The 26456-nt window shown below is 41.7% G+C and overlaps 1 protein-coding gene across 1 annotated transcript; it reads right to left on the bottom strand.

Annotated features, from left to right (window-relative positions):
* Positions 1-2076: 2076 nt before the first annotated feature.
* LOC115309864 lies at positions 2077-15471 on the bottom strand. Its single transcript, XM_029968116.2, has 4 exons — positions 15408-15471; positions 12097-12185; positions 9599-9718; positions 2077-2178 (listed from the first exon to the last, which is right to left on the bottom strand). The coding sequence occupies exons 1-4, from the start codon at positions 15469-15471 to the stop codon at positions 2080-2082; spliced, it is 372 nt and encodes a 123-aa protein (XP_029823976.1). The 3' UTR covers positions 2077-2079.
* Positions 15472-26456: the final 10985 nt, after the last annotated feature.

Consider the following 26456-nt stretch of genomic DNA (forward strand, 5'->3'; position numbering starts at 1 on the left):
ACCGGCATCTTCAACACCTTAGGCGAGCGCATTACCATGCATCGCCACGCTCAACATGAGCGCCAAGGTACATCGCGACAAGGCCGCCGAATACTAGACCACCAGCACTATGATACCTCCCAGCTCCCCTCCATCCCTCCAACCTCCCCACCATGGGACTCACTGCCACGTCTACATGTCCTTCCTCTACCGCGAAACATGTGTCCGGAGGCCCACTCTTCTCGAAGGGAAGATCGTGTCAAACGTCTCACGAAGCAAGGGGAACCGCCGGATACAGACCTTTACTTCACTGATGCCAGCTATTACCCTGACCGATGTCGCACGGCAGTGACTAACAATACCTACTCCCATACCACTCTGCATGAAGGTGTACCCTCCCCTACGGCTGCCGAAACACTTGCCATCGCCGAGGCCATCATCATCCCCACACATCATCACGATCGGATTCTCATACGCACCGACAGTCAAGGAGCTTGTCGACAGTTTCGGGACAACACGCTCCCTCCCCATATACACGCCCTCATCCAACAACACCTAACTACTCACCCACAACTGAACGTCACCATCCAATGGATACCAGGCCATCAGGGCATGGGAGGAAATACAAGAGCGCACGCGCTCTCCCGCGCTGAAGGAAATCCGGGACCTCCTACCCTCTGGCCTGAGTTCTACGACCCACGTGAACACCGCAAGCAACTCCACAAAGCTCGAACGGCTATCCTCAAAGAACTGCGTATGACCGTCTCAACTCTCCCCCATCCGCCTCCACATTTCACTCGCGAGGAGGGTGCCATCTTACGCCGTGCTCAAACTCACACTCTAATGACCCCTCATTACAAACACTACATACAAGGACTCCCTGGACGCCCCTACTGTCCCCACTGCGGGAGCCACCCTTCCAACATACACATGATGTGGGATTGTCCACACGCGAAACTCCTCATATCTGCAACCTTACACCAACTGCCCCCCGACCTACACCCAAACTCCTGGGAGAGCTGGATCACTCCACCTAAAGATCACCAACACCTCCTACTGCCACTACTGATCCAGCACGTCCACAACGTACTTGGGGAAGAGTGGTAAAGCTATATTGGGAGCGCCGGACTAGGCGTGTTAAAATAAATATTTTTTCTCTCTCTCTCTCTCTTCTAGGGTGCCTTCATGTGCGCTTTGCTTAGGGTACTGAGGGTGGTGGCATGTCGCCATTTTGTGCCACACGTTTATTTTTATTTTTTGTTCTGAAGCGCGTGAAAGAGCGTGTCCCTGTACGAGTTTGTGGCGATGACTGTGCTATGGCGACATTTTATTTTCGTCCATCTTTTTGTATTTTCCACGCGAGCGCGAGCTGTCAGCATCGGGTACTACAAAGGGTGGCATCACCCTAAACAGATATACATTGAGGCACCCTATCCCCTTCTACGTGTCTTTCCCAGGCGTATAAAAGGTTCGAAGTACATAACCAAAATAGATTTTTGACGAACGCGCTTGCAAGGGGCCATCTGTTTTAGGTATTTGCTTTAGAAAAGTTACTACTGCTGACTCGAGCAAGTGCGCCACGTGGAATACCAATCCCTGCATTCTCCTTGATGCTTGGGTAACATAGCAATACGTCTATAAGGCAAAGGTAACGTTTGAAAGATCTGAAGGCTTTTGACAATACCGAGCATTCCAATATTGTTTTGACCTCCAAGGCTAATTGCTTAGCCCACTTTGCGATATTTAGGCATTATGGGAATCCAAGAGAACGACGTGCAAACGCGAGGTGGAGCTAGGAGGAATTTAATCAAACAGGCACGTTTGTTTTTTCGCCTGTCTTCCCGTTTGTGACACGCGGTGTTATTTCCATGATGACACTGCAGGTCCCCATGATTTTAAATGATCAAAAGCACCGCGTGTAGTTCATGTATCATACACAGCAAAAGTTAGAAATTAGCGTTTTATTTTCGTCATAAAAAGGAAGAAAGGGACCCCAACCTTGCTGCCCTGACATCAATCAGGTATAACAGTTTTATATGCAGTGTCAGTGGTGACAGAATTAACCTCTGCATCCAGAGACCGAAATGCTGCCCGGATATCTCACCCCGACTGCCATCTGCTCAGCTTACTGATGACATCAGGTGTGCAGCCAAGGCATACTAGGGGATCGTCGTTTTGACCAAATTCACCCAGACATCCCTGCGAAGAAGAAAAATAAGTTTTATGAAATTAGCACATTTTAATTTGTTCACGTTTTTATATTTATCAAGGTTTTACAATATACTCATTCCACGTCAGTATATGCAACAGATTTTGTACAAAGGCATATCTACTATTTTAAACTATGTAAAAAACTGCGAATTAATTCTATTTCAAGCGATTGGGTCACATATTTCTATTTCGCATTAAAATTATGTTTCTCGCTAGATGTAATTTCACGTATGACCCGCAGTTTCAAATGTTACTCTTGCCTACTGCACCTATTTCCTTCACACGTTTTGACAAGACAGAAACAAAGGACGAATAAAAACGTTTAGTGAAACAAACGCAGATATACATAATTATTTCAATGAGCGACGAAATCTACTGATATTCATCGATATTCCCTTAGGGCAAAAGAAAAGGAAGAAAACACAAGAATAAATTAAGGTGGAGACAAAAAACAAAAAACAAAAAAGCGGAGATGACAAAAAAAAAAAAGAGGCTGCTGTAACGGCTTGTGCGATAAGAAATTTAGCTCTGCCGTCGAAAGCGAAAGTGAAGGCCTAGACATATTACTGAAGGACCGCTTTATCTTGCAGGATCCAATCATTCCTCCCCCTGGCTTGCTGATCTTGCAAGATTCAACATTCCTCCCCCTAGCTTGCTGATCTTCAAGATTCAATCATTCCTCCTCCAAGCTTGGTGATGTGTGTGCCTACGACTTGTTTTGATGAAAGGGGGGTGGGGGGGGGGGGGGGGGGGGGCGCAGTCAGGATGATTATGAGAACCAGAGGAGACCTTTGAGACTTGCAGAAAGTGGTTCTTAAAACGAACATTCAGATATCTTCCTGTCAGGCCGATGCACTGGCCACCGCAACATAACCAAATGAAATAGGTCGTTCTTGGCATGGCAGTTGATGAATTTTTTCGAGTGATTGATGGAACACTCTCATGGAGGGTCTGGATTGTTCGCACGCTTTCAAAGCTGCCTCAACCTCATTCTTCGCGTGAGGACTACTTTAGCGGATAGTGGGAAGTTTTAAACGCTGGGCAGTATTGTGCACATGCAGTATAAAAAAGAAGCTTTAATTTTTTTTTTATTTCTTTATTTTTAGGTTAAGCAGTTAGAGGCTGCAATGAGTGGCTGGTGGGTAGTGCGAAGGAGATTTGAGGAAATCCTGCGCGGAGAAGGCTGTCATGATGACAGACGAGGCACAATACTGCCCACCGGTTCAAAATTCTTGCTGCCCGGTACGTGACGTGAAGGGACATCCCGTGACGTGACACCATGTCGGTACTTGACACGGTGACGTCACACGACACTATGACATCGACTTAAAGAGATAGAGCGCGAAGCAAAGGGATCGGTGAAGGGGCCAGATAAGTCCGCTTGTGAAGGTATTGAGCAAATAATTTGCACAGAGGTGGCCGAAGAACGTGCGTTAATAAAATACATAGTTCCCTGAACAAATTTCTCGTGCAAAAAGCCAAGAATGAAAAGATTGAAATCCCTACCTACAACGTCCGTCTGCTACCGAAAGGCATCAGATTGGCGCAACAACCGACAGATGGCGACACGTAAGATCGCAGGCAGATAGAGAGACTGTGTTGCAAAAAAGTGTCAAATTGCTCGATCGGAATCACGTGGTTTATGGTCGCATTTGCAAGACGAGCTGCGAGGAGGAGCCGAAAGTGTTGATCGTCTGCTAACGTCTTCGCCTTTCCCCCTGCTTTCCTTCTCGCCACGCGAAAACGCAGCGCATGCGGTCTTGCGACCGATCGTCGCTGAAGGCGTCAGCCATGACATTGCAAACGCTCCCCGTAGTTTGAGATGGACCTTCTCTTCAAGCTAGGCTCTCTACAGCCGGCCATGACGGGCACTTCCCTCGACCTCGACAATAGAGCAGACGATATTTAGGAGCTAAAAGCAATTCGTTTTTTTTTTTTTCTTTTTCTGTTTTGCGAATTTTTAGTGCATTATTATTTTATTTTAACATTAAATTATAAAACGCAAAGATGAAACGAGAACAATAAAACAGATATGTTTTCTCGTGTTATTTGTGTCGACAATTGTTTTCGGTTAACATCGTCTGCTTTGCAGTCTCTTGTTTTTACCGGGTTTCTTTCCTTGTCTGTAACTTTTATCCGCGCTGCTTAGGGATGCAAGCCATCTTCATGGTGCGCTTAGCTCCTAAAAAGCGAGTGAAGGTTGCTCTCTGGTACGGGGGCTGTCAGAGGACGAAGGGCGTCCGCCGACGTTTTTCGGAGGAGTTTTGTCTTCGACCTCCGGACTCCCCTACAAGTCTAGGCTGGGTGAGGCGCCTCAACGAGGAGAGAAACTTCCAAAACAAGCCACAGACCACAGCGCTGTCATCACTAAGTTAATGCTGAAAAATGCGGTACTTGATGCCTTCCATGGCAGGCCCCCACCTGTTGACGCAGAGAGTAACGGCGAGATCTATGGGCATCGCGCCACTCAGACGGCTTTGGTGAGCACACAACCATCGTAGGTAGGTGCCTCAAGTTTTTTTTTTTCATTTCTAACTCACTACTCTGTAAAATTTGTTCGGTGCATTTTGAATGATTTTAATGGACGTTCTTCGGCCATTTTTGTGCAAACCTTTAGCTCGATACGTTCAGAAACCGATCTATGTCGTCCCTTCAAACAGCCATCGACACTTTGACACAACATTGAGCTATTACGCCACGTTGCATTTTGACCTTGGATGACATCAGGACGTTACAGAGCCCGGTGACGACCCGTGACATAGGGGCGTTACAGTATCCCGTGAAGCGCACCTTGTGGTAACGTCACATCAGGTGATATCATGAAATGACACTGTGACGAAAGATATAAGGTCACGTGGCACTGACATCATTACGTTACGTGACTTCATTTCATACCATAATGTAGCAATGTGGCGTAACGTCAGGTGACGTCATTTGACGCTGACTTCAGGTGAGAATATATTGTACCATAGGGATTTAGCACCACACTATGTTGTCACGTGACACTACAGTGTTCCGCGACCTTGTGACGTCTTTATATAACCACAAAAAATTGTCATGCGCCCTTGAGTGTCATTATTCCTGTGCCCGCCAAAAGTGCTCGAGCGTGAAAAGGCCCTATCAATGCGGTGCATTTCGCATGTACTTGGGAAGTGCTAACGACACAGCCTATTTTTCGGGGTATGCCAAACTGGCTTATTAATAAAACTGGATCAGCTAACTTCTTAGCTAATCCTTTTAGGGTAAACCATTAAAAAAACGTTGCAGTGCGTGTAAAACAAAATCCTATTATGTAGTTTTCATGGAGGCAGCTGTTTTCTGTCGAATTTATCAAACTTTATGTAAAGCGCGAGGTTCACCGAAAATCCCACGTGACTACCCGCGGGTGAACTGTGATGTTTGAGCCATTAGTCTCGCAATACGTTTTTGTTTTCTCGCACTTTCTTAATAGATGGAAAGAACTAGATACACAGAGACAACTCTGATGGAAAAAACATGGTATGGTATTTCTCAACAGGGTCTACAAGTTTGGTATTGCGAGATTCAACCACAAAGCAATGTGCGAAAATTTAAATAATGATATTTTGTTAATTAAGCAGTTTTGAACTTCGCGACAATACCTTGACTTGCTCGATATGGCTGTTAGAGATACTGCGGTATTTTGACACGCGTAGAGCTCAACCTTGTTTTAAGTTTAGGCACAAGTTAGCTGAAACGCCTTGCACGAACATCTGCTGGAGTAGCAGTAGAGTATCAGGACTGAGCAGAGATACTCCAGAAACTCCACAAACTGAGATTCTTGCATTTTAAGGCCCAACATACAGATACTGAGATCCATTTGTTTTTTATGCAACGAGATATCTCTGAGATACTTCTGCAAACCCGGGGAAAAAGGATTCCAGAATACAGATACAGATACTTATAGAAATAAATTTGTTCCCGAACGGTGCAGGGTGGGGTGAGTATAATTCGTGGCGAATGCGAATGGTGATTTATGCTTGTGCTTCTTTTCGGTGCCATTTTATGCTGTTGCCCTTACCTCGAAATCTTTGTTTATCTTAATACCGCTAAAGAAAACATGTTACCTTTGGTGAATCAGATAGTTCCAGAACGGTCAAGACTGCGTGGCATGCATGACGAAAGGCGTATCGATTGTAACGAGATACCCAAATCTGGCAAAGTATCGCGATACAAGCGATACACTGTTAATGTGTTTCACTACTGAGATAAAAATACATTTCTCAGGTCTACCTCGATACAGAGATACAGATACTCAAAAGTATCTCTAAGATACTATCGCGATACATTTGTACCGCGATACTGCCCGGCCCTGTAGAGTTTTATAAGAAGGGAAGGGAAAGGAGTGTTTTTCGTAGCCGTAGCTCGGAATATCCCCTTTGGTTTAGGGAAGGAGGCGAGAGTGAAAGGTCGGTGAACGAAAGGGGTTTATTATGGGGGGATGCCCCGATAGTGTTTCGTCTTTTATGGTCCTGGAGCAGATATTAGCGCCCAAGGAGGCGGCCGACCCCAGTGAGAGCGGAGCCGCAAGCGGAGATAGGGGGGTCAAGCCTGAGCTCTTCATGGAGAGAGGAGCGAGTTGGTAGGCTTGCTTTCAGGAAGATCGCGGTGCGCTTTACAAATAAATGAGACGAACCTTGATTATGAGCCAAAGACATGACAGATGCCGTTGGCGTGCTAGGTGCAGTTGCTTGTGTACGCCTCCGAAAGATATCCGAAGAAGAGTAATAAAGCACAACATGAACACAAGAGAAAACTTGGCTCATGCTTTGCATACGAACATACAAAAATGACAGCAGGGTAGGCTTTACGGGAACGCGACAGAACAGCACACGACAAAACAGCACCCGACAAAACAGCACGGTCAAAACAGCACGCGTCAAAACGGCACAGCGTCAAAACAGCACGGCGACAAAACAGCACGCGTCAAAATAGCACGCGACAAAACAGCACGGCGTCAAAACGGCACAGCGACAGAAGAGCACGTGTCAAAACAGCACGGCGTCAAAACAGCACAACGAAAAAGCAGCACGCATGTAAAAAGGCTGTAATAGGTACCGTTTTATGAAAACAAAACAGAACGTAAAGAAAAAGGGTTGGACATTGCATGGCATTATTTAACAGCTAGTGGAGAAAAAAAAAAACAAAAAAAAACGTACGCTGGCGGCGACGGGAATGCACGTGCATTTTTTTTTTTTTTTACTTCAAACGCTATATTTAGGTTAGGGTTCATCGTTTTCGGGTTAAAGCGAATATAACCGGTAAACGTACGCCGAATTCATTTTTCTACATTCAGGCTTAACTGAAAAAGTTCAGAATTTTCCAGGGCGTTTGGAGTGGTATGTGTGTTTGTGTGTGTGTGGGGGGGGGGGGGGGATGTGACTCATAACTACGTTTTCGTGTTTTCGGATAAATTCAAAAAACACCCGTCGGTAAAAGTTTCGTCTATTCGTGTTTATCTGATAAACTCTGAATTTCGATATGCCAATCCCCCTACCCGCCCACACAGACACTCACACAAATATATTTTACAATGAATGGTTTAATCAGCGCGTAGAGTAAATGTCCTGGGAAAATGCCACCACACATACCTTTCGAATTTCGGTCAGGACAACAGGTCAATGCACTATCGGGTCAAGACAAAAGTTACTGTTTATGTTTCTGGTTTGGGTCATACTATTTGTGCCTGAGGGGAAGGAGAGGTTGTGGTTTTGTAACCGCGAAAGCTATGGACCATAGAAATTACATAAAGTGAAAAAGAGGACAATTGAAACTTCTCTATTACATTCTTTTCCACTCTATCTCTTGCGGCCGCGCCGTAGGTTGATGAAATAGCATGGAATAAATACAGGCTTCTCAGCGACTACCTCCAGTAGGTTATTGATTTTAAGGTATTGACGCTTATCGAAATAACACTTGTGTGCCACTTTTGTTCTAGGACAAATTAGTATTGCCAGTAGTAATGGCACCAACGCCAAATCCAACTGAAGAAAACAATATTTGATACAATCGCGTTTTTTTTTTTTTTTTTGTCCAGCATACGTTTACATTTGGATATTGTTTTTTTTTATTTTTAATAAGAAACACTGCGAATTTGAGCTCCAAATTTCGGAGAATTTGGAATAAAAAAAAAAGAAAAAGAAACTCCGATAAACTCCGAATTTTCAGCGAAAAATAAACTCTGAAAAACACTTTCCGAACTTGACGACAACTAAACTCCGAAAACACGGAACCCTACTCATTACTGACCATATGACAACTTCCTTTCGCAGTTTTCAGTTTGTCTGCGAGATCGGTTCAACTTTTAACATAAGCTTCGGGGGCGCAAGGGTCCTCAGGACGAAATCTGGGTTTTTCACCTGATAGAGGTTTGTGCCGAATTTTAAGTTAAAAGAAGAGAGTTTAATCGTAAAATCAAACAGCGAAAATCAAGAGCGTCCGTAGATGCCGCGCATTGTTTAACACCCCTAGCTTCCATCTGTTAGAGGAGGGCATAAATACGAGTGTTTTATAGTCACTTCTGAAGTCGGCGCGAATTTATCACCTCTCGCAGTCGTGAAAAGGGGGGAAAACGCACAGAGTACAATGCTTGCTAATTTCTCCATTTTGATATTTGCCTCTCCGACCGAAGTGGTACTGGAGCTCATGCTAGTCCTGTGTACAAATACGAGCACACGACGATAATGTCAGATATGATAAGGCCCCAGTGCATTTTACAGAACAGGTCACGTCGGCTGCCAAAGACGGCAACAAATAAGAAGACCAGTACGTGGTACTCAATATACATTTTACACAAACGCTTTTAATTATTGCATTTTCGTTAGTATACTGGTTTTCGTCAATAAGCCTAATATAACTGAGAAGTTTATGAGTCTACAAATATTCGCCGCAATAAACCGAAAACTTTTGTTTGAAATAAAAACCGAAAAAAAGTGCGCGGAATTTCAAATAATACAAAACCGAAAACGCCGAACCCTAGTTATATTGTCAATGTCATGTTTTGACGCTGTGCTGTTTTGTTGATGGGCTGTTCTGACGCTGTGCTGTTTTGACGCCGTGCTGTTTTGGCACGTGCCCTTCTGTCGCTGTGCAGTTTTGACGCTGTGCTGTTTTGTCGCGTACTATTTTGACGCGTGCTGTTTTGTCGCCGTGCTGTTTTGACGCTCTGCTGTTTTGACGCGTGCTGTTTTGACCGTGCTGTTTTGACCGTGCTGTTTCGTCGCGTGCTGTTATGTCGTGTGCTGTTTTGTCATGGTGCCAGGCTTTACCCCCCCCCCCCCCCCCACTTCATTGCCAGATACAAAGGGCGTCAGCTCCAGCAAGTTCTTGACAATTATCCTTGGTAAGGGTAACCTAAAATTATTTTTCGACTTAATAATAAATGTCTCACCAGGCTACCGTCCCTCTCGGATATTTCTTCGTCGCACGTTATTCCGGGAGGCAGTCGCCGTTCGATGTTACCAGATTTGCATCGTGCTGAACAAGTGAGAAAGTTGAAAAAGAAAAATCCCTGAAAGGGCAAAATGAAATGCGTTATAAAGCCGATGCCAATTCATTTCGGTCCAAAATACAAGTAGAAAAGAAATTCATTGGAATACTCGTGACCTGTTCCTAACTCGCTGTACCTTGCAGATTACAATAGCATGCATTTTAGAAAGACTTTGCTTTCATGCTGAATAATTGGCGCGTGGAAAACAATTTCGTTAACTCTTCTAGCAGTACCTCCTAGACACTAGCTGGAAATCAAGGACAACGACATAGCGACGTTTCGAAAACGTTAGGCGCGCGGTACAGCACAAACTCGCCTCTATAAATTATAGCTTCGTGTCAATACTGTGAAACAATACAATAGCTAACCATAGACATACAATTTATTATTCATTAGTCAGATCCAAGTTGGGGTATGCAAATATCGTTTGGGATCCATTCACTCAGAAAGATATCCGGAAGTTGGAGATGGTGCAACGTCGAGCGGTTCGGTTCATTTACGGAAAGTATAGAAGGCTGGATTCACCATCTCAACTTAAGCAGGCTAACGGAATACAGACTCTTCAGGCCAGAAGGAAACTAGCGCGGTTGAAATTTTTGTCTCCTCTTCAGCAAGGGCAGACTCGCATAGACCCATTGCAATATATTTCCCCTATAGCGTCAAGAGCTACGCGGCACAGACATCAGTTTTCACTAACACCCATTTTTGCGCGTACTAATATGTTTAAGTTTAGCTTTTTCCCTCGCACTATTAGCGACTGGAACGGTTTACCTCTCGAACTATTTATCGACACCAACTTTGTAGAAGGTCTCGAGCGTCTTGATAACTAACATGTTTTGCTTTGTACATTGATGCACCTTCATCTTTTTCGCATGGACATTAGGACTGTATAAACCTTCATACTACATCTGGATAGGTCATTTTGTATTAGTGCATGATGGAATTACATACTGCTTGATGCTTGCTTTCCCCCCCTCCCCTTTTTTTTAAATAATATATCCTGTATATTGGCTAGTTAGTTGTAAACCTTTTAATGTCGTTTTATTTGCTTTCGTTTTATGTGTGAATGTATATGTTGTATCCTACACCTACTTGGGCCTTCGATGGCTTGTAGTATCCTCTAAATAAAAAAAATAAATAAATAAATAAAATAAAATTAATCTGATTCAAGTTTTGCAATGTTAAAACGTAGTTATTCTTCTATTTACTTTGGGTATTTATAAAAGGAAAAACTCAAACTTTACACTCCTCTTTTTATTTCCTATATAACTATTTATCAAACTTTTGGAGCTCGGTTGCGTCAATCAATTGTGTGGTAACGCTCCTTATATTTTTCCGGTGCAGGAGGCTCATATGTTTATGAATATTAAAAAAAAACTTTTATTCTCTAAAGTTTATAAACTGCTGATTTAGATTCAGGTTCTGCGTTGTATTTCCATATGTTTCATACTTGTCATGATTTCTTCTTTCACTCTTGCATCCATTTTTAGCAGTTACTGCCACTTACACTCGAAGCTGACATCCCTCAACGCTCAGCATTTTACTCCCTAACATTCTAATCTACAGTCCAAACTAAAATAAATTGGTAAAAGCTGGCGATTTCCGGGCCAGAGAAAGGGTGGCATTTTACCTTGCAGTGGTGCAAGCCTCCATATAAAGCTCATTACTGAGAGTTTTATAAAACATATCGGCAAGCAGATAGCCGCGCGGGGACCATTTTTGTTCCAAAAGAGCGCTTTTTAAGCGACGCTAGTCTTCGTCAGGCGCTTACCAACCCCACGTGACTGTACACGGTTTCTCGGTTTGCATGCTAAGTGAGCAATATCTTCCTTTCCATTCGCCTTTTTTTTTTCTTTTGGCAACAAACTCAGTGGCGTTATCTATTCTGCAGCCCTGGCGCATCCCCAGTCCGAGTAATGTTTATGCATCATTCTTCCACCATAACATTGAATTTTCTGCAAGAGTGACATGAGAGACCATTTTCCAAAAAAAAAATATCGCGTGGTCTTAATCTCGCAAATACAGCGAAACCCGCCGTCTAGCTGGGAACTGGAAGTGTTTGAGGGCAATTTGTACACTGGCGCCAGCACGCTTCAACTTACGCAAGAGCGAATTGAGTGTTTTACAGACCTTGGTTGTTTTTTATAGGCCGATTAATAAAATGCTGTGCCAAGCGAGGGTGATTCAAAATTTTGGCTGCGTATTTTAATTATTTTGTTCATAGACACTCTACCGCAGCCTGACAGAAAGGTTTGAAAGTCTCGGCCACTCCCTCTCACATGTATTCAGGATATTGCGGCAATGCTAATCAACACCCCGGCCGTTGATTCATGGTAAATTTCTCTTTTACGGACGATTATAAGGGCTCATAATAAAGTAAATGTCGAAATTTTACTTACATCTTGATCATGGTTGCGACACACTCTATCACTCGCGTTAGCGATTTTCCAGTAGCAATCAAATCTGTGCTCTTCTTCCACAATCCCTCCTGCAATAAAGGATCGTGAAAATTAATTTGTTACCAATCAAGCATGTACCATTCCGTCCAGATTAAAGTATCTGAATATATTTTGTACGTAAAGATGTTGCGAAAAAATGAATGATATGAGTGCAATACGCGTTTTCTTATCGCCGTTCTTACGCCTGCTACACGAGTGGCACGTTGCGCGCGCCGAACCTCCCTTGTTTTTCTAATTGAAACCATGTTTATTATTTTCGCGAACTAAAAATTAAATATTGAAATTTAAATAATTATTTTTCTAGTTGGCATAATTTTTGCAATGCGTGACGTCCACCAGTTTTTCTCAAAATAGTGCTTTTCCTAAACCACCCTACTTTTAGGTACTTTTAGAAGTTTTCGCAGAAACACCAGGTGTATACAAAGAACGGTACACCCTGGAGCTACATCTATCCTAAATAATTATTATTATATCAATGTATCTTTGTGGGTAATTACCTATAGTGCCTAATTTTTATTAAATGAACGTTGACAAATGGAATATTAACATGTAATCGCTCGACTCTGCAATAGCAAGTACCAACAGTATCTATGTTGTTCACTAAAGAAGATAAAAAGCAGATCGCTCTCATTCAGGGGTACCGGAACACGGAAAACAGTTATTATTCTACTGAAATAATTAGAAGAAAACGACTGACATCTTGCAAAAATTATAGCAGGCTTTCAAAGATAAAAAATACAGTTTCGTTAAACATAGCGAGAAAATATAATCTACCTTTATGGTTTACAACTTTCAAAAAGTCGCGTTTTTTAGGTATTTCACAAATGTAATACAAACAAAGCGACTGAGAAAGAAAGCTCCAAAACAGCAACAGGAAGGAAGCCACGGTGGGTTGAAACATATCACACTTCACTCAGCATAAACCTTAAATAGTAAGTTTGAAGATCATAATTAGTTTACTTTTCTAAAACCCTGTAAAGAAGCTTGCACTCAATACCTCCTGTAATTGAAGAAGAGGGACCAATAACTTTAGAATTTTATACTTATATTTAGTTGTAAAGTATGATTAAAAAATATTCGTTGGAAACCACTTTAACTAATCTCGCAAGATCGGTCTCCTAAGGCTGTAATTCATTCAAAAGGTGCGGGTTTATGGTAGAATTTGGATGTAGAAATACTCAAGGTCTTCAGTGCATCAGTTATTCCATACAATAGGGAAAGTTCCCGACCAGTTACATATATATGGCGTTCCCGACTAGTTACATATACAGTATAAACTGGGGAGTATTAACTGGGGTACGCAGAAAATCAACTGGAGAATCAACTGGGGTACTGCAGCTCTATCTTTTGCTACCAACACAAATTGAATTTTCTGATTAACCGGATTTTAGACCCCAGGCCATGTTATTCATTGTATCGAAATTCAAAATAGCTATTAGGAAAACCGGAAATTAATATTATCGCGAAACCAAAATTCAAATTTCCGGGTGTTGTCCAAGGGTGTGACATCACAAATGGTACAGAATTTCAGGCCACGCAGCTGGGCTCAAACGGAGAATGTCGAGTGTTTTTTCTTGCTTCTCAATGAATGAGCTTCCGAGGATTTTTTCCCACCAGCAAACGTCTTGTAATCAGTTGGGAACGTAGTTTACTGCACATAATGTACCGATTCTTTCGTCACACTTCAATGTTGCCAGTAGGAGATCTCGGTTCGTGAAGCATGGTGAGATCAAAATTTGAAAATTTAAAACATTCGTAAAATTTTTTTGTTGTTTTCTATAATATCTGGGGGACTGGTACAGTCGTGTCTAACGGCGTGTTGAGCCACTTTTGAAGCAAATAAGTTACCATAAAGAATCGTTAAACTACACCTTTAACCGCAAATCCATATTTGAATGTTCGCTGCACGAGCTATGCGCAAATCTCGGAAGTAAGCACACGGGCAAAACGAGATGGAGGGACACCGATGTTCTTATTGTATTCATAACAAAATAACTGACACAATATGCTCTTTTTCACCTTACAAAAGACCGCATCGGACGCTACAACAATCGAAGCCAACCCAAAGCAGTGGGAGTGCCGGGCTTCACCCTCAGGAAGGACAAAGCGACGTTTAGCCTCGTGATACGATTGGACAGCTGGACTAAATGATGTAGCGTCCGCTGCGGTGTATGGTAAGGGGAAATGTAGTATAGTGGCGACAAGCGTAAACAGAGCTTACCATGTACAACTTTCGCGAGAGCCTGGTCGGAGGTGGTCGGCAGAGAGCATCGGTCACACGTTCGAACGGGTTTAAGTCCCAACATTAAGTCCCTGACATCGGGCCATCCACCCCCATGGTGACGAAGCAGCGGTATAACCAAACTACTAGGTGGTTTGTTCAAACTGCTCATCCATTTGGTCGAACTGCTCACTGGTTTGAACAAACTAGTGAGCAGTTTCAAACCGGTTCACTCGTCTCGGTGCGGTACCGACAGGTTCGCCTACCGCTACGCTCGAACAGGAAAGTGGTTTTATCGAACCCGCAAACGATTTTACCAAACTGTTGAGCATTTAACTAAACCTGCGAGTATTTTGATTACACCGATGAGCAGCTCGGATATGCTGCTAAGCGAAGGTCGAAACAGATACCGCTAGGGTTGATCGGGTATTGGTATGAACCTGTTAAAATTTCAAATGTTTTTTTTTTTTTCAGAAGGGGTGAAGCTAATTTAGACGGCACATATATGGGACTAAGAATAAAGTTTCTTCAGAAGCCAAAAGCTATATTTTAATACAATGCCGTATTGAACGTGCACCCGTATCGAATGTGTTTCTGCATCAACCGGTGCCGGTATTAGACGGGTACCCGTGTCAAAAGGGTACCAGCATTAAACCGGTGCAACAATCTTATAATACCGTATGGTCTCAGTGGGTCGACCAGTTTTACCCTTGTTCGAATTCCAAACTTTTTTGTAGGAGGATTACTATGGCAACATGAGCGAAACACTGCACAAAAACAGTTGTTCACAGTCAAACCAATTTATAATTAGCCTGCATATACGGTTACAGGCACTGAAAGAACGAGCAAATATCTTGCGTCCCAATATGCAGAGTATGTGTTGTGGCCGGATTCGATAATCATATACTGCCACCATATATAAATATTTTCAATCTATGATAGATGGTACTTATCTGTACATTCCTATTAAAGTCTATAGACACATATAGGACAGACAGTGATATTATATTATACGTGATCTTATATTTACCGTCAACGTCGACGTGCAGAGTGACCAGCGCAGCAAAGATTGCCAGAAACATTATTTTCATCATACTTTTCAGGTTATCTTCCACCTAAAACAATAAAAAACAAAAAAACAAAGCATGACAGTTTGAACTTAAGAAAGACATACATATTTGTACCGTTTCTTTGACGGATTCAAATAGATGGGCGAATAACTGAGACGTCTCAATAATTCTTCTCAAAATACAATATGATATTGCAAAAATGACAAATTAAGATTAATTAAATGTTTTGTAGCACTGAATAAATTCAAGTTCTAATTGCAATTACAAATTGTTTTCTTGTACTTAAAAAATATTGATACATGTCTCGAAAATGGAAAGATAAAGTTCTATGTAGAATGTGTCCCCCTACCCTGAGATATTTTTTATCGTATTCTTTCACGCCGACCCAAGACAACAACTCTACCTTAACTTTGCCCTGTCATGCTTCCTCCCCAAATTTTTATTTCCTTCTCGCACAGGTGATAAAGATAGGCAGAAAAGGAAAAAGAAAAGCGCCGAGGTGAAAATTTAGTTAGAATTCGTTCCGTCTGAACGAATCCTGACTGATTTACGAATGTGGGCCAAGCTTTAGAATGTACAATGTTATTTTATTTATATTTATTTTTAATAATGAACTCGTTGTGCCACCCGAATAATGGTGGCATGAGACGCTTGTTTCAACAAGCTTCAAAAAGGAAGGTGAATTCGCTGAGCAGTTATTCCTTATTTCTAGTGTATAAATGGGCAGAAAGTCGAGCATTCAACGGGGTTACAATAGTAAGGGTGCAGGCGAGCTGGTGGATGTTAACCATGTTGAATATACCTGAGACTGGGGTAGAAAAACATAAAAGTCGAAGAAACTCGAGAAATTTGAGACGTCGTCCTGTCCCGTTTTGTTTCTTCAACTTTTATGTTTTTCTACCCCAGTCTCAGGTATATTCAACATGGTTAATATTCAACGGGGCTTCTTAGGTATGTAATGTGTTAATTATATACATATAAAGCCTAGAGGAGTTTATAATATTCATAGAAATAACATAGTAAGTTAGTAAATTTATTTTGTTTTGGAGTTCTGTCGGTCCCTCGTCATTCTTTATGAACGTTTGTGAAAATCAAACAAAAGTAAGTTGATAAATTTAAAGCAATCCTTTTTGTGTTTTAGGCTTTACAGATTCTTTTCCTTTTTTTTTACCACGAAATCTACATCACTGCGCTTAGTACAGCTTTGGTACGCGGCCAGGGGGTAAATATGAAGTGCTAATGTTTACGCTAAGTCAATTAATTACATAAATTGGATAATTTACCTTTCAAATATTTAACGTTAACGTAGGGTTCTCATTGCAGACTTGCTGAGCGTCATCGAGTACTGCGACACTTTCAAACTTTAGAAAAACTTCAATCGCGTGGTACGCACGGCGGTATCGTTTGTTACCCTCTCGTGCACAGCCTTGCGGCTGTGCACGAGCGGCTGTGCACGCGCCGACCGACCTTCATTTTCCGCCTCATCCGCGTTTCCATTCCGTCAGCTATGCGCCTGTTGAACAAATGTGAATTTTAGCGCACTACCGTGCTTCCCGCGTGCTCCATATATTTCTTCAGTTTACCTGTTTAGGGTATTTTACTGGCGGTAAGCAAGTTTATACTTCGAAGCAAATTTTTATTTTTACGCTATCAAAATAAATAACAACGCTTTAGTTAATTATATGCCTCTCGTGAAGACAGTGTCCTGTAATTTGTCCACCTGACTGTGTAACTCACCTGCACAGACCACACCAACTGTGCTCCCAGGTAGCACAGAGCTCTGGGCCAAAATTTGGCAAATATCTGGAAGTTTCGGTCCTTGAAAAACCCGAAGGATCCCAAATAGAGCCAAATTTGACCTTCTTTGGTAAGAGTCAGGGAACGTTGGCCTTAATTCGCAAAGGATGTGCGGAAGTTAGGCTTGTTTTCCTGGTAGTTCGGCTGGTATCTGTCCTCTTCGACCCGAAATCGCCAAACGAGCGCCAGAGTTAGGCTTACTGCCTGGTAGTTCGGCTGTCATCTGGCAGCTACGGGCCAAAGTCGCCAAACAAGAGACAGAATGCGAACCTGTCCAAGAAAGGGAAAGGAGCAACGAAAGAGAGGGGACTGGAATTTCCCCGTTTCCTCCTTTCCCTCCACTTGATCTCGTCGTAATACACTCTCTCCCCTGTAGCTTTGGCTGCACTGCAAGATCTTTTTTTTTTCTTTTTTAAGTTGTCTTTTCTTTGCTTTTCTGAAAGCAGAGGAAGTTTAGCTGCATTGTTCATGCCCCATCGACCTCGTCTTTTGTTAAGCCTCCCCACCTGCTTTCGTGTCTTCGGGTGTCTGTCAGCGAGCGCGACGGCCGCTTGAAGCAAATCAGAAGGGTGGAACGAAACGCGTGACCTCACAACGTAGGACGTGTAGGACAAAAACGCTTGAACGAAAATTTGTCACGTGACTTTCTCAGTCGCGCTGATGGGATCTCTGGGGCTGTTGTTGTCGCAGTTTTCCAAGGCGGGCCACGTAGGTGCTTTTTCCGAAATGCGCTCTTCAGTGTTGCAGGCGCAGCCGTGGTTTATCGTCGTAAACAGCCGGAATACGTCCATGCAATTTTTTTTATATATAGAATGGCCATCTTTTTCGCCGGGGTCCGAGGAATTCTTGTACTGTGTTTGTTAGACGCGCTTCGACAAAAACTGCTCTTCGCCGACGACCAGACGTCAGTTGAATGTACGCAACCTTGTTTCTTGACTGTGTATTTAGGCTGCCCGAGTCGGATTATGCATCTATCAAGGATTACATGATATCGCTCTTTTATTAGTAAGTACACTGCAAGCATGCTTCTGACAGTAGTTCTGTTTCCCTCTCCATCTGCTCCGTTTTTGTGTTTTCATTTTCGAGTTCTGCTTGACATGAAAGCAGTGTTAATTCTATTTTATAATTCGCTTTTCGTTTTACAAAGAAACAATACCTTTGCAAACATATCGAGGATAAGCTGTGTGTAATGATAGTGGTTTACAAAAACTTCTGGGGCGATGAAAAACAGTCTGTTCGTCCGTGAACGTGATCAATATGCAACAAATGATATGGCACGTCCTATACAACACAGACTTGCACGACGTGCGGCGAACACAAAGCATATGCGTCGTAGAGTATTCGCACGATACCGCAAGAAGACTAGGCCGGGGCAAAACAACTGTACGGCAATACCTGCCGGATGTCAAACCTTGGTGCAAAACTGGGGATTTGGGCGATACTGGAACCGACTTTCGGCCGGTACTGGCCCGACACTTCCAAATATCGCCGTGCTGCTTGGGACTGGAGATAATGACATCTGACCATCATGTTTCCAACGGGTATTTAATTTAATCTTTTTGTGTGTGTGGAGCATGTGAAAGAGACCTTCTGTGGCACACCAGAGGAATTACGAACTTGGGCAGGCTTCTGGACTTTCTTTAGGCACTATTGGCATTTATTTGACACTCCAGTGGCTAGCCAGACAAAAGTTCTGCTTTGGCATGTCCGAAATCCACAAATGGGCTGTTACTTTGGCAGTTTTAGTTCAAGTATGGCGCTTACTTAGAAAAGCCAACCTTTGGCATGTGCGAAATGCCCAAATAAGTCGTTGCTTTGGCAGTTATAGCTCGAGTATTTTACTTATATCGGCACTCCTTTGGTGGACCAGAGTAAAGCCAAACTTTGGCGTGCCCAAGTATCGCCAAACTATGGCTATAGTTAGGCGACGTTGTTTGGCACTGAGAAGCGCCATGGAGAAAAACCTAACTAGGCCCAAGTTAGGCCCTTACGTTTGCCACCTTTCGCCCAAGCTGGGCCTTTCTCTGGCATGCTACCTGGGTTTTCAGGGTTATTTTAATACAAACCTGCAAATTAAAAAAAAAAGATATATCTATATGTATTGTCAATTTTAAACCTACTCCAGAAGCTTTGCCAGTCACATAAACGTCCGATTTATTCAACCAACTGTGCACCGTTCTTGTTCAACATATCTGATCAGAGAGCTGTGTTCAGGCTCACGTGCCGTTTTAGCGCATATTGGCTTTGAAATTTTCGCAGACAGATAACGTGTGCGTTCCTTAGCGTACAAAATTTAATTTCAGCGGAGCCGCGAGTTCAATCGACAAGTTTGTTCGTTACTAAGTTTGGAAACGCGACTAAAAACTGAAAAAGTGGGAGAAGATAGGACAAACTATAAGGAAGTGTAAATTTTAAATTAGGGTTTTCACGAAAACCAGTACGCAATTTAGATGGCTTTTATTCTCACAATTTTGTTTTCAATACAGCTTGGCTCCTTCTTAAATACTTCCAACGGTTTTAGGCTGCCTTTTTTACGCTTTCTTCTAACTTTACTTTTGGTGCTTAGTTATACGTAAACTCAAATGGGCTTCGTGCGTATGAAAGTGGATATTGTCCTAATTAAGGACGAGCATAAGTCCGGCATCCACACATACTTCTTTTCATCTACAAAATGTATGCTCTTCTGCGTTCAAACGTCTAGCCTTTCCCACAGGTACAGTAGTAACGTATTATTATAAGCAGACGCACTAAACTTCGGTTAGAAAACAGTTCTACTGCGACAGACACTGGTCATGGAAAATATCTAAATTACAGTAAAAAACTTACGGGATTCGTTTACCTCAAGAACGGTGAAGTGGTAGTGTGTATTCTGAAGAGCAATTTTTACATCTTTTATATCATAGGAAGTGGTGACGTAACAAAAGGTATTGCCAAGGGTATATTGCATAAAATAGTTGACAGCAAAAACAATGAACAATGCTGAAACACAACAAACCTCAGAACAATTGTTGTGCAATAGAACTGTTGACATGAAATCGCACAACAATATCGACGACAAACCACATGTTCACTGGATTTTATTTAGACTTACGTGGGCGGTTTCATATGGATGCAGGCAACGAGGTGCAGTCGTAATTTTTATTTTGCTTCAAATTTTATATTTCGTGGCGCATGTTCCAAGTAGAACAATCTTTTTTTTTATTTTAATGTCCTCACATGTCTAGTTTCTGAAAAAAAAAAAAAAAATCTCAGAAGCGAAAAAGAACGACGAGCTATTGGCAATTGTCGTGTGTGGCGTTTTTGAATCACTCTCCATCTCAAAGTACAAAGAAAAACGTCTATATTTTTATTCTGCTGTATATGCAAGTAGGTGAAACGACATTATAACTACTATTTATTATTCGAAGCTCGAATCATTGTAATAATCCCCAAACATGCCTTCGCGATCAACTGCGACCTAAACTGCGGATTTTTTTTAGTCGACTATGTTTAGTATTGTTTTTTTTTTTAAATAATTCCACGTGTAGAACCTTTCATCGCCTTCCACATTATGCAAATTTTGTGTCTTAATCATGTACGAGTATTGAGAAATAAATTATAAAACAGAGAAGATTTTTATTTTTGTTCAATTTCAGCACGCTGTATAAAAAAATTGTTTTTCTCGCGTCGCGTTCACTTTACACTTTTCTTTTAGCCGGAACACATTTCCGTTAGAGGTACATGGCCCTGTTTTGACTTTGAGCCTCTACGTATACTACAAAAGAGCAAATGCCGATGGTGGGTTTATGGGTTAAATTGACGATTGTGGTACGTAGTGTTTTTAAATAACTCTCAATCTCAAAGTATTTGAAATAGATCTTCTATATTTTTTTATCTGGATATATATGTAAGTAGGTAAAACTACATTCCAACTAATATTTATTATTCGTCGATCCAATCTTCGTGAAACTCCCCAAACATGCTTCCGCGAACAACCGTAACCTAAACTGCGGATTTTTTTCGTCAACTCTGTTTAGTACCGCCTTTTAATTAATACCGCGTTTATAACATTTCATTACCTTCCATATTATGCAAAGTGTTTGTCTTAATCATGTACAAGTAGTGAGAAATAAATTTTGAAATAGAAAAGGCTTTGAATTTTGTTCAATTTCAGCATCTGCATAAAAAATAATATTAAAAAAAAAACGCGTGTTGTTTGCCGGGTAAAATAAAAATGCAAAAATAAAGAGTAATAAAAATAAAAAAACATGATACTGTTTTGTTATTAACATTAATTTCGCATTTAATATATCAAATTTCGCATTTAAAATTTAGGCTTCCAATAGGAAGTGTATTTCACTCTAATGTTTCACAACATTATACTTTGACATTTATAACATAGTAAAGATTAATTTATGTCGCGCATAGAATTTAGGCTTGAGACCTCTCCAACAATGGCACCGGCGGAAATTGTCAAAAAACCTGCTTTCGGCAGTTGAGAATTTATAGAGTGTTCAGACGTTTGGAATTCCAAACTGATCATTGTACGCCTAACCACATCAATGTATTTAATATGATTACTTATTAAACTTCCCTTAGAGTCTTATAATAAAAAATAGAATATTCAGCTAGAACCCATAATCCCACCATCGGCATTTGCTTTTTTTTTAGCATATTTAGAGGCGTTAAACTCAAAACTAGCGCATATACCTCTAACGGAATATATGCTGAATAAAAGAAGAGTGTAGAAAAAAACGCGGCACAAGAAAAAATAAAGACTTCTTTTATATACAGCGTGATGAAATTGAACAAAAATTAAAAACCTTGAACATGGTTAAAATCAATCATTACCAACTCGCCCAACTAACCACCTTACTACAGTAGAAACCTTTGTTTCATAATTTATTTCTCAGTTCTCGTATGTGGTGACAAATTATGCATAATGTGGAGTGCAATAAAAGGTTCTACAGGTGCTATTATTTGAAAAGCAATACTAAGCATAGTCAACTCAAAAAAAAAAAAAAAAAATCCGCAGTTTATGTTACAGCAGTTCGCGGAGGCATGTTTGGGGATTTTTACAAAGATTGAAGCGACGAATAATAAATAGTAATTTAACTGCTGTTTTATATGCTTGCCTATATTTCACAATAAAAATATAGAAGCTCTTGTTTGAATACTTTGAGATTCAGAGTGATATAACAACGCCACACATGACAATCGTCAATTTAACTCATAAACGCACCGTAGACATTTGCTCTTTTTTAGCATATTTAGAGGCTGAAAACTCAGAACCACTGCATTTACCTCTCACGGAATGTATTCTGGCTAAAAGAAGGGTGTGAAGAGAACGCAACGCAAAAAAAAAGAAGAAAAAATATCTTTTTCTTATTTAACGTGCTGAATTCCAGCAAAGAATGAAAACCTTCTCAGCTTTATATTTTATTTTTCAGTATTTCTCGATAAGAACACAAACTTTGCATAATTTGGAAGGCAATTAAAGGTTCTACACGTGGTATTATATTAAAAGCGATACTAAACCTAGTCGAATAAAAAAAAATCCGCAGTTTAAGTCACAGTTCTTTGCGGAGGCATGTTTAAGGGTTTTTATAAAAATTGGAGCGACGAATAATAAATAGTAGTTAGAATGTAGTTTTACCTGCTTGCATATATATCACAGTAAAAAATATAGATGCTCTCTGTTGAATATTTTGAGATTGAGAGGGATCCGAAAACGCCACACACGACAATAGACTACTTCCCCAAACCCCTGCATGCAACACGGCGCGGGTTGGCAGGCATAGTTTCGGTTTCGAGCGACACGTCGACAAGAAATTATACACAGAGCATGGACTATTAACGGCAGTTATCTCATGTTTTCTGGCCCCGAGAGCGTCATTTTCGGTCTCTAAACTAACCTAAATGGCCAGACCTCGAAGCTTTAGCACAAGCCTGAGACGTATAGCTTGTCTTAACACATGCTTGTTGTATTTTCGTACTTGAGCCTTCCTGTAAGCGTTCCAATCGAGGTATCTGGACGAGCCAGTGCAGGGAATCTCGACGCTGCAAAGCTCGGGGATCTTGCCTGTGTACGAATCAATATGCTGTAGCAACCAATAAGTATGCATACATCGAGCTCGCGCCTTTACATTAGTGTTGTTGGTCAGGAAGTTTGTTTCGTGCGTCCATAGACAAAATATAGTTTTTTGCAATTACTGTTTTTCTTAATACGCCTGATTACGTGAGGTAAAACTCGGAGGCGCCATTGAAAAGCTCCATTTGAACACACTTCTCATCTTCTATCTGTACTGACTCGCAGCACTGGACGAAGGGAAGTCACCAGTCTCACCACACGCTTGTATTCCACTAATATTCAACACGCGTTTGCGCATAAAATTATCCCGCCAATCCTATAGGCACATTCAGACATACAAACCGTTTTAAGAAAGCAAAAGTCGAACACTTGTGTGAAGAATGTCGCACCATTCGTCGGAAGAGCGGCGACGGGCACGAACCCCTATGCGGTGCGCCAAACGAACGCAATTATTCAAAGCACATTTGACGGTTGCTAATGGCCATACTATTTGTTATGTGTTTCCTTTTTTTCTGACTGAGTATGCCTAGATAATTTCAGACACCGTTCAGACACTGATCCTGGGCGTCAGTAAAAGCTCGTCTAAAAAGGCTTAGCGAGGACTAGGGGACGCTTGTTAGGACCCCCGTCGTAGCTAGCCGATCTCAGCCTTCAGCATAAAATTTGAGTGAGAGATATATGATCACACGAGGAAGACATCATGGTAACTTTTGTGCACTAGTGAGGTCAAATTTATTGTTTCCTTAAAAGTTCGTGCGTCCAACGCTGGGCTCAACTTTAATACTCCAGTGAGGATGCGGCTTGCTCTACGCCCCATAAAGTATCAAGAAGCAGACGTTTAGCAAACAAACTACGTGTAAGGTTCAAGGTGACCATATTTCAGTTGTAGTTCACTGGTACGAGACGGGATTATTGAAATTGAGCTCAGAGAAGCACTCGAGGGATGAGGTGTCTAAGCCACGTCTTACTACGTTTGCATACGCTCGCACAATATCCGGTGTTTCGGGAACCAAGGAAAGTGCCCCGGTCTTCGTTTGTATCGCTCGACAATGAGTGTATTGTACGGTCGTGAAAAGTCAGATAATCAAAAAAGCAAGCAGCGCGTTCGGTCGCGGCGTGATAGTATGAGATAAAGCTGCACAATCGAAACCAAAACTGAGTGCCCAACTAGTTCCCAGAGTGCACTGCGTGGTATTTCGCCGCGATGGGGCGCCTCGGTTTTGGAAGAAGTCTATTGTCGATTCCTCGTCATTCTTTCCCGCTTCTTTGAAATAGTTTTGCTTTTTCTCAGGAACTAAACTTGTCAAGACATTAAAATAAAAAGGATTGTTTTTCTTGGAACATGCGCACGTAATATGATAATTTGAAGTAAATAAAAAAAAAAAAAACGACTGCACCCGTTGCCTGAATCCGAATGCAACCACCCACGCATCTTTGTGTTTACGTCATTTTCTTGTTGGAAAAAGTGTTCTTTGTATATTAACGTGTATTGTTTGGCATTTTGTTGAGCTAGCCGACCTGCGTGCGCACTGCTTTATTGTTTTTATTTAAACGTAACAGGTTATTGAATATATTTTCTACTGGAAATTATTTATTAATTTCGTTAAAGTAACCATTAATCTAAAACCGTAGAAGTCAAGGGAAAAATATTGGTGAAGTAGTGGCGATTATTCTAGTTACAAGCCATGTATTAGTTTATAGTGTGTGCTTCCATTTAATAAGCACCAAGCTTGAAGGGAATGCTTAATATATTTTAAAAAAAAACAATCGCATCCCCACGTGGTGAATGACGTTGATTGGGGCGAAGCTCTGGCGGTGCTTGTCTGCGTAGACGCTGAGCCGCAGCATGCCGAGCCTTTCGTTCGTTTTCATCCATGTCACGCTGCGGTAAAATGCTCAAATGCGTATGTAACCACGTTTCATACCACACATTCTCTTTCTGACATGGATGAAAACGAACGAAAGGCTCGGCATGCTGCGGCTCATCGTTTACGCAGACAAGCACCACCAGAGCTTCACCCCAATCAACATCATTCACAACGTGGAGATGCGGTTCTTTTTTTTTTTTTTGCCCTACACGAGCACGGGAGCACGTGCTCACGTCTTCGTGAGCACGTGAGCTCACGAGCAGGAGCACGTGCACCCGACGGCGGACGGAAATACGGACATGGCTGGAGCTTCGCCGCTAAAATTAAATGATGGTATAGCCGACGTCCCCCTATAAACGAAAGAAACTTCTGAAGCAATTAAAAGAAGCATGGAGTACCACGTGGTGGAATATAACAAAACATATATATAATTTTTTGTGTGTTTTTGGGTGTTCTTGGGTGTTTTCTTATCGACAGGCGGAGTAGCGCCCCGTACCTGGGAGGACGTTTCTGGGCACGCAAGGGAACAAATGCAACTGGCCCAAGAGTTTCATCCCTCTTTCGGCGATAAAACGTTTTTACCCAAACCGGTCATTTGGGGGAAACTGATACGAGGTTAAAATTTTAATTCCGCCACAGGAATAATGATTAGGATTACGTTCATCGTGTTTCCTTTTGGAACCAGAAAAGCAAACTGCCCCGCGAAAGCACATAATGCTCTTTGACTTTGCGCTATGCGTTAAACGTTATTCGTTATTTCAGGTTTTTAGTATTGCACTCAATGAATAACAGGTTTATTTATATTTTTATTTTTGCTGGTTGACTCTGAAGTTTTTTTTTTTCCTGTGTCAAAATCTGGTACCGGAAAAAAATGTCACCGTAAAAAATGTCCCCAAAATGAATGTTTCTGAAAAAAGAGCCCCTAAAAATGGCCCCGAAAGAAATGACCCCGGAAAAAATGGCCCCAAGCGAAAAGTTGTAGAAAAACCGTCCCAAAGGTTAAGGAGAAAAATAATTCCCCCAGAACACATTTGGAAATGAGAGAGAATTATTGATTTGGAAGTAAGTTTTTTGCCACCAACACAGTAATTTAATTTTGTATGAAATGCTTCTTTTTAATTTTGTAATGGAAAGAAGTAGGGAGGTGCACTTAGACACACTTGCCTGAAACGTGGAATGGATTGATGTTGAGTGTCAATGGCCCTCGATGTCAATGTCCCTCCACACTGTTGAGCCATCCAAAAGTGCGGAGGGCCATTGATGCAGTACTCTCA

The sequence above is a fragment of the Ixodes scapularis genome, unplaced genomic scaffold (assembly GCF_016920785.2).
Source record: "Ixodes scapularis isolate PalLabHiFi unplaced genomic scaffold, ASM1692078v2 PGA_scaffold8__174_contigs__length_109621045, whole genome shotgun sequence".
Classification (NCBI taxonomy): domain Eukaryota; kingdom Metazoa; phylum Arthropoda; class Arachnida; order Ixodida; family Ixodidae; genus Ixodes; species Ixodes scapularis.